Source organism: Culex pipiens, chromosome 1, assembly GCF_016801865.2.
Source record: "Culex pipiens pallens isolate TS chromosome 1, TS_CPP_V2, whole genome shotgun sequence".
NCBI lineage: Eukaryota > Metazoa > Arthropoda > Insecta > Diptera > Culicidae > Culex > Culex pipiens.
Window position 1 is genome coordinate 1,795,253 of NC_068937.1, and position 13,040 is coordinate 1,808,292.

The 13,040-nt window shown below is 41.9% G+C and overlaps 1 protein-coding gene across 3 annotated transcripts; it reads left to right on the plus strand.

The window, feature by feature from the left end:
* Nucleotides 1–646: 646 nt before the first annotated feature.
* Nucleotides 647–12,988, plus strand: LOC120415031 (ras GTPase-activating protein-binding protein 1). 3 transcript variants are annotated; one of them, XM_039576398.2, is made up of 6 exons: nucleotides 829–988; nucleotides 1,196–1,381; nucleotides 8,259–9,904; nucleotides 9,962–10,203; nucleotides 10,263–10,568; nucleotides 11,639–12,988. In XM_039576398.2, the coding sequence occupies exons 3-6, from the start codon at nucleotides 8,293–8,295 to the stop codon at nucleotides 11,651–11,653; spliced, it is 2,175 nt and encodes a 724-aa protein (XP_039432332.1). In that variant the 5' UTR covers nucleotides 829–988; nucleotides 1,196–1,381; nucleotides 8,259–8,292; the 3' UTR covers nucleotides 11,654–12,988. The 3 variants fall into 3 exon arrangements, with proteins under 3 accessions (XP_039432331.1, XP_039432332.1, XP_039432330.1); XM_039576396.2 differs by lacking the exon at nucleotides 11,639–12,988 and having other exon boundaries at nucleotides 10,263–10,886; XM_039576397.2 differs by lacking the exons at nucleotides 829–988; nucleotides 1,196–1,381; nucleotides 11,639–12,988 and adding an exon at nucleotides 647–772 and having other exon boundaries at nucleotides 10,263–10,886.
* Nucleotides 12,989–13,040: the final 52 nt, after the last annotated feature.

Here is a 13,040-nt window from a genome sequence, read left to right on the forward strand (position 1 = left end):
CAGAACAAAGGAGAGGCCCTCTCTGGCTTGCTTTCGCTGCCGCTAATACTCATTCGAAATTTTCCTTGACCGGTTCCCTACAAAGTGCAGTGCTTTTTAATGACTGAGTTAAATCTGCTTGATCATTTCCCATTTATCTTCACGCAGAATAATAAGGCATATTTGAATCAAAAAAACGTTTTTTGTTGATTTTAAAATCATTATTTTTGTTGAATCAACGCTAAACGTCAAAGTAGCTTTTTCGAAACAACAAAAGACTTTTGTGGAATCGAGAAAATCAAGGTTTGTTTCAACGCAAAATCGGCTATTATTATATTCAACAAAAAATTTGTTGATGCAAACCTCGTACAGGCTGATTCTACAAAATATTTTTCTGCGTGTATATTAAATAAATAAATAAATATTTATTTAAATACATGATTTCAAATGAAAACGCTTTTAAGAAGCTGAAATTGAACGTCAAAGTACTGATATGCCAACATTAGGTGCCCGATGGAATCACATGCTGTTCCCCCGAATGTTCCCCAAAACCCAAATCGTTTAAAATGTTTAAAATGGGTATATAACTCGCGTGGTAATTCGTGATTACAAACCAAACCCTCTTCAGCGATCGTCTCACCCCTTCCGACACTTGCTGTCATTTTGCATGGTTGTAGTTGTGAGTGCGTTGCGGGAATCATTTTCCGTGTATGTGTGTGTGGCCTCCGCAAAAAAGGTGTCAATCCAGGCATCCTCGCATCGTCTAATCCCGGATTTACGACGTAAATTCTCGGTAATATTCCGCTTCTGTTGGCCAACCTTCCGGTGGATTCTCTCCGTTGTACATAATTTCGCTTTGATTGGGTGGAGTTGCTGTAGAAACGCGAAAAAGTTCGTCAAATTCGCGGCGCGGCTTGCTTTGCTGTTCTACTTTGCGAGTGTGTGTGTGTGCGTGTGTTTGTGCAAACGCGGTTCTCGCCGCCGTTTTGCAAGGTTTACAATTTATCAGGTAGCGTGGATTTTAGTGTTTTCGCAAGTTAAACTGCTTTTCTAACATATTTTGGTTAAAATTGATTTTTGTATCAAGGAATTTACTCAATTTTTTGTAAAAATTTGTAAAGTGAGAGATTTTTGGTGCTTTTCTTTTTAAAAATTATGCAACATTTGTCACACCTGCAAACATTAATCACCTTGATTGTCGTTGTGTTTGTGACAGCTCGCATCAGCAGCAGTGTGTGAGAAAAACGACGAAGAAGGCGGCGCAGTCCCGGTTTCATCAGTCAGTCACACAAAAGGACACTGGTGGTGGAGGAAAATTCATCACACTTTTCCCGTGGAAAAAAGGCAACCCTCTTCAGCAGGAACCACATCCCACAGCCAGACACACTTTTTAACGGCGCAGGTGAGTGCGTGGGGATCGGTTTACCGGGCCAGTGAACGTGGTGAATCTCAGTCCGCGAAATCCGTCGCGACACGGCACACGGATGATGCCATTTTTAACCTAGAATTTTTTCTTCACCCTTTTCGTGGTGGTGCAAAAACTAGTCCCCCAGAACGCAACGCAACAAAGTTCTTTTTTGAGAGAAGCCCCGAGCATCTTTTTCCGTGTCCGTCTCCATTTGGAGCGGCTGGAAGGCGTGTGTCTCATGTGTGCTCCTTCTCCGGAATCCCGGAAGAAAAAAGAGGGGTCTTTGGACGCCATGGCTGGCAGCAGCAGCAGAAGCACCAGCAAACGACCCTCAGTAGGCTTTGCAAAACTTCTCGTCGTCGTCGTCGTCTCGAGAAGCACACGCACACACATTTACCTCTGGCACACACTGGTAAAAATCCGTTCGTGGGATTCATTGATAGTTTGTGATACAGGAATATTTTTCTATTTGTCTCTAACTTTGTAAGAGCTTTAATTGGGTACTAAAGCCCTATGTCAATTTTTATGTACAACGGTAAAAAACACGATTAAAAACCATTTCTGATCACTTTTTTTCATTTTAATGCAACATTTTTTTTTGACAAGACAACATTTTTTCGATGGATCAACTATGGTCCCCTTGGAACGAGCTGTCAAGTAGGAACTTTTCTGTCAAGAAGGACCGCGAGGTTAATTTTTCCAAATTGATTTAAAAATCGATTTTAAACTCTTTGTGGTCGTACAAAGGGTCATTGTACTCAGAAAAATAAGCTTTATCGCTGTAAACAATAATATCAGCAATCTAAACTTCATTTTAGGACCCAATTGAAGCTCTCTGGTCAAATTTTCGATATTTTCGTGAGGACTAAAAAGAAAATAAATACTATGATTTAAGAAAAAATATAAACAAAGGTCAAACTTAGGGGAAATTCTCGTATTTTTGACAGGTTAAGCAATTACTCCTAACTATATCAAATTTGCTGATTTTCACTATTTAAACAACTTAATTTGTAAAACTGTTGGTAGAAGCCAATTTTATTCGTTTTAGGCAAGGGTCCTGATTGCTCAAAATCAACCACTCCATTCGCGAGCACAAATAGCAGGCGACGCGATACTGCCCTGATGAATTCCAACCGTTTGTCACTTTCAATCCATTCGCTCCCGAACACTCTCTTTTCTACTCTCCTTCTCTCTCTGATCGGCTCAGTCTCCGAACGGCTCAGGCAGGCCGAACGTCGCCGATCAATCTGAACTGAACACATTTTTTCTCTGATGCGCTGCGTTATACTCATTGATTTGGGTTGCCTAAAATCAATGTAATCAATTAAATTGTGCATTTATTTTGATTTCATAACATTATAGAAACCATTTATAAAAACTTCCACAAAGAAAAAATCAAATTGATGGCAAACTGAGGGCGTGAAGACAAAAAGACTGCCGCGCTAGCATTTTGTGAGAATGGCTCTTCGCTGAGCATGGTAGTGTGTGAGTGTAGTCAAGCGACGGAGTAGGCAAAAATTTTCACGATGTATTTGTTCGCTGAGTGACAAGTTCGGGCCACTCGCTGGATGGATGCGAGTCTCATTCGCTCATGAATGCTAGCGGGTTGGAATAGGTGACGAATGGATAGGCGATGAGTGAGTGGTTTCTATTCATTGAGCCGAAAATCAGGACCCTTGGTTTTAGGTACATAACTTTCCTGCCTTTCTCGCCACTAGTTGGGTTGTTTTGCAATCATTAGTTTTAAAAAAATGTTAGATTTGACGAAAACAAAAAAAAATACGAAGAAAAAACTTTTTACGGCGTACGAAAACTTTCACAAATTTAAAGGAAGCATTTTAAATTTTTCGAGCCAATTTTGGAGGTGGGTGACAAAAACAAAAAAAAATATCGACAATTTTTATTTTTCACCTGTTTAGGAGGTCATTTTGAGCAACTTTTGTTTTACGAAAAACTTTACTTCTCTTGTTTTATGGTTTTCTTGTTTTATTTAGAGTATTTTCATATTCATTAATCTGGTTTAGTTTATGTTTGTTTCTGATAGTATTTGGCTTACTTTATCTCCTCCTGTCATTACCGTAAACTGGGGTGACTTTGATAGCCCGGGGTGACTTTGATAGGTTTTTCAAATTCCCGTCAAATTAATATCTAAACATTTTTGAGAATTCAGTAACAACATTTCAAAAGGGCGAAACCTACGATCCTGCCGTTTCGGGCAAATCAACATACAAAATTTTGCTATTACGATCAATTCCTATTTCCACAAAAAAGCATGAAAACCATCAATTTTGTCAAAACGTAATAGAAAATAGCAATAATTTCATCATAGAGAGCAATTTGAAATTAATTAAGGTGTTTTTGCTATTAAAAATTGAGAAAAACAAATTACGCCTTTTTGAAGAGCGTGCCTCCATTTTCGCCCCACCGTATTCGCCACCCACTCAACCAAAACAACGGTTTAGCCCGTCAGGTTACGCCACAAAGCAAAAGTAAACAACAGATTCGCCCTTTTGTTTTTTTTGTTCATTTTTTAAGTTTTTAAAGAAAAAAGTGGTGAAACAACTATTTTATCAATGTGAAACGTTACTGTCAGTGATAATACAGTGATATTTGCAACCTCAGTGATAAAAAATTTGTCTAGAAAGCCTTCATAAGGAGTCCGATTCAGGCCAAGACTCGTTGAGCTAGGATACACCGTAAGTAGCAAGTTGGTTTGACGATGTGGTCTATATTGAAGTGACGTTCCTTGGGGTGTCCCCGCCGGAAGTGGGAGACATGGCACCTGACGACTAGGCCACCCCGCGACACCATCCTGCCTTCTCAATCTTTGCATAGCTTCAATGGTTACGGAGGCGATGATTTTGTACGGCATTCCTCCTAAACCTCCCTACACTAACTTTTTGTCCTGCAACTGCTCGACCCAGAATCCCCGGATGTTCCAAGAACCGGTAAATTATGAACCTTCATATCTAGATTGTGAAACCAGACCAGATCCGATACTACAATAATTGAAATTAAAAAGTTATGTATTTAGGATCTTACAAATCTGTGTTTGTTGTAGAATTGTGTTCAGATACATCAGAAACATACATTTTGATCCATTTTGAGGATTGTCAGGTTAAAATTCACTAAATTATAACGAAAATTTAGTGTTTCTAAATATACGTCGGAACTTGCAGAAAACACTACATTCGCCCCTCGTGATTGGGTGAAAACACAAGGGCGGAAAATCAATTTGGTTTGTTGTGATTGATGTTGTTGATTAGCCCTTTTGTTTTTTGCTTGTAAAACTACGTATTTTCGGAATTTTGAGATGATGGAGGGTGTTTTAGAATCAGTTTTGTTCGCTTTATATGATTCTGACAAAAAATCAGTTTGTTTACATCTGAGGGATTCGCCCTTTTGAAAAGTTGTTACTGAATTTTGAGTATGTAAGCATTAAGAGATAGCTTATTATCGAACATATATGCAAAAATGTGACTTTTACATTGGATGAAACAAAATTAGTGGCCAAATCAAATTTCTATCAATGTCACCCCGGACTATCAAAGTCACCCCAGTTTATGGTACCTTTTGCGTATCCAGTTTTTCATGTTTTTACAGTCAGTTTTTAAATTTTTTGCTTGTTTTTCACATTTTCTACTAAAAAACGATACCATTTTCATTTACATTGTTAAAAAAAGGTTGGAGGCTTAGACAAAATTCCCCACTAACATTTACACACAAGATCCTCTGTAATTATTAAGTCAAATGTAATTACAAAAGCCGACTCGGTCCTAACCAGGTCCCAGCACCGAAAAGGACCTAATAAAAATAATAATAAAAAAAAATTTAAATTTTAAGAATTCTTCTTTAATTCCAATGCAATCGGTGAAAAAATTATTTTTGTCGAGTTTTTAGAGGCGGGGTTGGGTTTTTTTTTCATAAAAATATTTTTATTAGGTCCTTTTCGGTGCTGAGACCTGGTTAGGATCGAGTCGGCTTATGTAATTACATTTGACTTAATAATTACAGAGGATCTTGTGTGTAAATGTTAGTGGGAGGGGAGCCGATTACCCGCGGCTACTCGGGGTTAGTTGGGAAGGGATTGATGTTAAAGATAAGGCGTGGGATGGGAAGGGGGATTGAGGCGGGGTTGGGTTGCAGGGTTATTATAATTGAAATTTCAATCATTCAAAACTAATGTAGGGGATCAGAATTCCATCATTTTCATGTGGTGTTCAATTTAAGCTCTTAAAAGGAGTTTTCAACTGAATTTAAGTTATAGCTCATTTAGGATGTGAGCAAGCAAATTTGGCTGTTAATAGTTTTGCTGAATAGCTGTTTTAATAAAGTCCAGACTCGATTATCCGAAGGCTTCGGAAAAATTTCACGTCGGATAATCGAATCACGATTTTTTTTTCGTTGTATAATTTTTGATTGTCGAGCTTAAGTATGACGCCTAAATTACGCTTAAATGATTTAAAAAAATAAATCCATGGCGGCTAATATGGTAGTGATGAAATATTAAAAAAATGCATTTTATTATTCAAGAGAAAATTAACTAATCAAATTTGACTAAAATGAGTCGCAGAACTCTAATTTGATGTTTAAAACAAGAAAAAAAAAATTGTGATTTGTTTATCCGAAGTCCCATACAATCCTTCGGATAATCGAAACTTCGTATATTCGAGGCTTTGGATAGTCGAGTTTGGACTGTAGTGCAAAACTTCAAATTTGGTGGAATTAGGAACGAATTTTAAACCTGCCAAACATAAGAGAACTCCACCTAATAGAAGAAGAAAAAATCTCAACAAAATGTAACTGATTTGATAAAAACTCTAACAAAGCGCACCTTAAATTCAATTGCTAGTAATATTAGCAGTTATTTTAAAAAGTTTTTTCTGCTCTCGCTTAACCGACTGAAACTGAATTTATTTAATTCAATTGATTATATTTGAAATTATTTGTAGATGTAAGGATCTCCAAAACTCTGCATTCTGTCATTAGTTAAGCAAATTGTATTCTGATTAGTACAAAAAAAAACATGAATTGAATTGAATTCATTTCAATTATTTGATCTTTTTTGTACATCTTCAACAAACAACAAGAACATAAAACACAATCTTCCTGAATATTTGCTTAAAAAATTAAGTAAATTGTTTTTTCATTCAAATTTTCCATAACCTGGTAAATGTCGCACAATTTCGCCCAGTGTAAACATTCAACACGCAAACTAGTTCGCGCGCGCACACACAAACACACGCGCGAAATCCGCGAGAAAGAAGAATTTTACACTCAAAAAAATCCACACGTTGATGCTACCTGAAAAATCACGTAACTCAGATTTTCCCCTTGCTAGGCTCATTTTACGTGACACACGTAAAAATAATGTGAAAGTGTACTGGCAAAAAAATGTTTTCACGTTGATGTTACGTGAAAAGCCTTATGGTATTTTTCCACTAGGGTTTTCCTTGTAGTTTTTATGTGTTTTAAAATGTAACTTCAACGGAACTCGAGTGCGCCATTCGGCGAAGTTTCTACGTGATTATTTTAGTATGAAAATTGGTGGCGTTCGGTGAAGAGCTGCTTGCAAAATTTCATCAAAAATAGAACAGACGGTAAGTTTAATTAAGTTTGAATGAATTTATTTATAATTAATTGTATTTTTGTTTTTGCAGCTGCCGAACTCTGGAAGCAGCATATTTTTTCCGGTGGCCACTTGAATTCTGGCCTGTTCGAACATAAGCGGTTGGTCGTGGTGATCGACCCCACCGAAAATGACACGGACATTGCAAACGGCTCGTGGACCTTTGCCGAGTTTGCTCCGGAGGAGTGCGAGGATGCTTTGCGGCCATCCTCTCGTCGGCCTTGGTCAGTGTGGTGCAGAAAGCTGTATCCGGCAAGATCAACAAACCGATGCGCGAAATTCGAGAGCTGAAAGTGGTCGCCCATCTCTCAAACTTCTTCCTAGCCACGTCAACGTGGCATAAAAAGCTTTCGTCAACGACAACGATTTCGAAACGGGTTCCCGTGCGGCCACGAAGGGCAGCGGAATCGAAAAGCTGCGCGAAGGTCTTCCCGATCGGTTACATGAGGGACTGGGCCATTTTTTTTTTAATTTAGGCAATGGAAAATTCAATAAAACATTGATCTGAATTGCAATTAGAACTGCATCTTTATTTTATTCTTTTTGACAACAAAATCTGAAATAAGATCACATTAGTACTAGAAGGTTACTATAATGGTTACTACAACAAACATGTAGAAATCATCAATTGATTCATTTAGCTTTTACGTGTGAAGCACGTAGAAACGACGTGAAATGATCTCGCCAAGCAAATTCCGTTTCTACTAGGGCCGCCTCGTAGAAGTTACGTGAAAGCTTCAGTGGAAAAATACCACATAGCTTTTCACGTAACTTCAACGTGAATATTTTTTTGAGTGTATCATCGTAGCAGCAGCAGCAGTAGGCTGGGGAGGAAAAGAAATTGCAGGTCTGCCGCCTGAAGCCGCTGATAGAGTCAAAGGTAGAGTGAGGAAGAGAAGTGTGTACAGAACATAGACGTGTAATAGCAAGCCATGCGTTTTTCGTCTGCCAAATAGAGAGAACCGGAAGTGTTTTCGGACCAGGCCTAGTCGGATCGTTGTCACTTTTTGTTTCAAGTGTAAAAATAAACAAGTTTTTTTTTGCGCTTCTGTTCGCCTTCGTAGGTACAACGCCTACTTGGTAAAAGTTACCACTTTTCATTAAGTGCGCAGCTGGGTTTAAAACTTGTAGTAAATTTACTGTTGTTTACTTTTACCGGGTGCGATGGGGGAGGGGGCAGGGTATTGCGATTGAATTTTTCAAAATACTAAAGAGTTTGTTTTTTTCTGGTTGTCTTTGCAGCGAAAAACTTGCATCACTAGACTGTTCTTGTGAGATGGTAATGGAAGCACAACCTTCACCGCAAAGCGTTGGCCGCGAATTCGTGCGCCAATATTACACGCTGCTGAACAAGGCGCCGGATCATCTGCACCGCTTCTACAACAACTCGTCGAGCTTCGTCCATGGCGGGTTGGATACGAAGAACCAGGAGGCGACGCTGGTGATTGGCCAGAAGCAGATCCATAGCAAGATCCAGCAGCTGAACTTCCGCGATTGCCATGCCAAGATTAGCCAGGTGGACTCGCAGGCGACGCTCGGGAACGGTGTGGTGGTGCAGGTGACCGGCGAGCTGTCCAACGATGGCCAACCGATGCGCCGTTTCACCCAGACGTTTGTGCTGGCCGCGCAGTCGGCGAAGAAGTACTACGTCCATAATGACATCTTCCGCTACCAGGATGTGTACTCGGACGACGAGATTGACGAGAATGACCGTTCCGGTGGGGAGGACGAGGGAGATGTTGTGGAGAACAACGCCATTGTTGAGCAGCAGCAGGTCGTCGCGCAGGTTGCCGTTGCTCCGGCCGCGGTCGCTCCGACTCTTGGTGGACTTCCAACAGCCCCGCAGCAACAACCGCAGCAGCAGCAACAGCAGCCGTTGTACTATCCTCCGGGTGTGATGAATACGGCCGGACCGACTGGAATGATCCCAAGCTACGGACAACCGCAACCTGCTCAGCAACAGCTGAACGGCGTTCACGATGATCTGCTTAAGTCTGTGCCACCGCAAAGCGCTGCCCAGCTGTTGCAGCAGACTGCTGTTCATCCTTCGGCGGTTCCTCAGCCAAATCCGGTTCTGCAGCAGCAGCAGCAGGTTCCGAATGTGGCCCCGGGAATGCCTTCAGTCGACTCGATTCCACATCTTGCTCAACAGCAGCAGCAGCAGCAGGTGCAATCGGTGGTTCAGCAACAACCCGCGAGCCGGCCCACGGCCACGGTCGTTGAGCAGTTTGCCCCGGTTCCCCAGCAGCAGGTGCAGCAGCAACAACCCCAACAACAGCCCCAGCCCATTCCCGAACCCGAACCCCTCCAAAGCTCCCTGGCCATGAACGAGCTGGAGTCGGCGTTACCCTCTTCGAACGACCCAACTCCGGCCGAGGCTAGCGACGCCCACGACCATCGCCACGAGCAACAGCAGCACCAGCAACCTCCCAACGAACCCAAGACGTACGCCAATCTGGTCAAGTCGGGCGGTTCCGGCGGACCTGGCCCGTTGAGCTTCGCCTCCGTGTCGTCCCACCATCACCAGCAACAGCAGCAGCAGCAGCAGCAGTCGTCTCACCAGCCCCAACAGCAACAGCAACACCATCAGCAACAGCAGCCGCAGGGCTACAGCAATGTCACGGCAGGACGCCAGTCTGGCCTTTCTCCGCCGCCGTCGGGTCTGCAGTCGTCGTCGGGTGGTCGCGACAAGTACGACCGTCAGTCGTCCCAGCAGGATCAGCAGGGTGGCGGTCTCGGCGGTGGCCCGATGCCCCAGCGAGGAGGTGGCCCCAACCAGCAGCGACCGATTCGCGGCAATGGCCCCCCGAGCAGTCAGGGGGGACCGCTCCGGCAGCAGCAGGACGGCCGACCGAGCTATTCCCGGGGGTATCAGAACGACGGAGATGGTAAGGACTTTGTTAATTTGTTTAGACATTTTCGTTCATCGTGATTTTACGTTCCAGATCGTCGCCAGAGCAGCACCTCGCAGCAGTTTGGCGACAACCACCAGCTGTTCCTGGGCAACATTCCACACCACGCGACCGAGGACGAGCTGAAGACGCTGTTCAGCAAGTACGGCACCGTCGTCGACCTGCGGATCCACTCGAAGCCGGGCCAGAAGGTGCCGGGGGTGCGCGCCCCGCCCAACTACGGCTTCATCACGTACGACGACCCGGCGGCGGTGCAGAACTGCCTCGCCAACACGGTGAGTTGTGTGTGAAGAGTTGAGGATGTATATTTTTGACGATGGGTTTATCATTGCAGCCTCTGTACTTCCCGGAGAACTCCCCCGACGGCCAGAAGCTGAACGTGGAGGAGAAGAAGACGCGCAGCAGTATGCGCGGGCCGGGTGAGACCGGAGGTCGTCTCGGTGGTCAGAATCTGGGCGGTGGCAACGGAAGCAGCGGCGGTCCTCGGGGCGGTCCGCCCGGCAGTATGAGCCGCGGAGGTTCCGGCCAGCGTGGAATGGGCGGTGGAACCGGACGCGGTGGATATCAGGGCCGCTCGGACAGGGGCAGTGTGTCCGGAGGTGGTGGCGGCGGTGGCAGCCAGCGGCCCGGCAATGGAAACGTAAGTAACCAATACGGGGGCGGTTCTGGCCAGAACAACAGCAACACCTACGGCGGAGGACGGCGCTAAGAGGCGGACAGGCAGAGCAGCTACAGAGAAAAACACACAGTTCACAACAGTTCCCTCTTCCTTTTTTCCCCGCCCCGCTCCCGCAAAGTAGAGTCCACCAAACAAGAGCAGAAACAAAGAAAACAAGAAAGTCATCATCACTCACAAAAGAAAGAAAGAAAAAACGACTCGAAATCATATTTGCCAATCTCTCTCTCTCTAAACCCTATCTATAATGCAAAACTCGCGTACACACACACAAACAAACAACAAACACAAGTTTTTATCATTTTTTTTATTGTTTAAACACAAAGCAAAACAAAAAGCAGGCATTTCGTTATGATTTTCCCACCTGAATCCACGCAAAAAAAAAACTTCTTCCTTCCTCCTTCCCCCTTGACGCGTAAGATGTGATATAGTTCTATTGATTAACGAAAGAGTAAAATTAAAAAGAAAAAAAAAACAAAACAAAACACTTACATAAAATAAAAACAAGAAGAAAATACCAACAAAAACAATCTTGTGTTCTCGCGCCTATTCACTACTTTTCATTCAGTTCTGTTTGCTAGTCTCGTGAGAAAACGGAATAAACGTAAAGTTAGAAACTGGCAGAAAAAAAATCGCGCGCGTAAAGAGAATCGTCTCACAACAAACAAACAAAAACACACACACACATACAAACAAACACACACAATTATGATAAAGTAAAGTAATAAAAGTGCGATTTGCAAAGATCGAAACGACCTTCTTTTAACAGAAAACAACCAAAAAATCACCCTTTCTCTCTCACTCCAACTTTGTCTACCTCTCGCTCTCTCTGTCTGTCTGTCTGTCTGTTTTGTCTTTGTCTCGTCACTCGTGCGTCTTCCCTTTTTTTCTGGTCTTCTCCACGCCTACTTGGTTTTGTTGGTCCTTTTTCCCCTTCAAAGAAAAAAAAAAAAAAAAAAAGAAATTTAGTTCTCTTTCCAATTCTGTGTTTTTTTCTCCTTTCTTTTCATTCCATGTTTATTTATTTTTTCCAGTATCAAAACCGCTAAATAAAGTGTGCGGCAGCGACGGCATCACTCGCGCGAATAAACAAAAGAGAGAGTGCAGAATAACAAAAAAAAGCAAACAAAAGAAAGAAAACCCATACAAAAAAAAAAATGTGTGTGAGAATCCCAACTTACGGTTAAAAACATGTGGCAATTTTTGAGGAAAAGAAACACACACACACAAATACAATAATGTCTAGTTGTAATACACACACACACACATACCACACAAACAGGTGGTGTGAAGAATGTATGACTTAGCTCGTATGTAAAATTAGGGAAAAATGTAGACTCTTTTTTTTCTGAGAAAGAATAAAACCCAGCTAGAGAGTAGGTCTTTCCTGTTTTTTTAACTTGCGCAAGCAAAAAAAAGAAACAATTTTAGACCTTGAAAATTTAGCAACTAAACAGCAGCAGGGAAGAACGCTACTACCATTAACAACTACTACTATTCACAGCAAAAAAACACTTTGTAAACTGTCTTTTAAAGCACAGACAAACAACGGAAACAATCCCTTCTGCGAACGGAACAGAGATAGAAAAAAAAAATAAACAATTTCTCCCCCAGGCAAACAAGCAACAAGAACTAACCAAACAACCCAGAATCAGTGAGAGAATCGTTTGTTTTTCTAGCTATCAGAAAATGCTTTTTATTAAATATCAACTTTCAACGACAACAAAAAAAGAAGAAGTTATTAGTATTCAAACAAGTAAAAGAGCAAATACAACAAAAAAAAAACAACTCTTTATAATTTAAGAATTAGGAAACTCAAGCAGCAGCAGCAGCAGTGCAGAAACCACACACGCAATTAGGTCAAAAGAATTTAGGGTAATATCTGTATGAATAGGCGAACCAAAACTGAAATGGAAAGCAAGCGGACGCGCTCGCGCGAACAGGAATCGTCGTCGTGTCGTCCGGACAAAAAATTACTACTTTTAGATAGAGAACTGTGTCACCAATTAATTCAAGCCTGAGAAAAGAAAGGAAAACGCATTCGTTTCAGTTTTACACACAATTTAGGGTTTAGTTCTTAATTTAAAGAAAGGTAACTGATTACTAGTAATTGTAAACCTAAGCAAAAGAAAACAAAAGAAGCAAGTAAGCAGCAGTACAGTACTACGGAAAATCCACTCTAGGAACGGAAAGCAAAACAACCATCGTCATCATCCTCTCAACCCTGGTTTTAATTTCTGCTGGAGAGAATCCACGGTGTGAAACCACGAGAACCAATAAAATGAAACAAAACAAAAAAAAGGAAACAAATCTAGGAACCGCTGCGAGAAAAGCCGGCAAAAAATATTAAATTATTAAAAATAATAACACTTGAAATATTTCAAGACCTGCCCTGGTTTATTTGAGCTTCGAAATTCCTTCTAGAAAAAATACATT

What these genes read in the sequence shown, in the direction of transcription:
- LOC120415031 (XM_039576397.2), top strand. Translation starts at nt 8,293, where the DNA reads ATGGTAATGGAAGCACAACCTTCACCGCAAAGCGTTGGCCGCGAATTC. An exon ending in GTATCAGAACGACGGAGATG is followed by an intron (nt 9,905 to 9,961) that starts GTAAGGACTTTG and finishes TTTACGTTCCAG; the next exon opens with ATCGTCGCCAGAGCAGCACC. An exon ending in AGAACTGCCTCGCCAACACG is followed by an intron (nt 10,204 to 10,262) that starts GTGAGTTGTGTG and finishes TTATCATTGCAG; the next exon opens with CCTCTGTACTTCCCGGAGAA.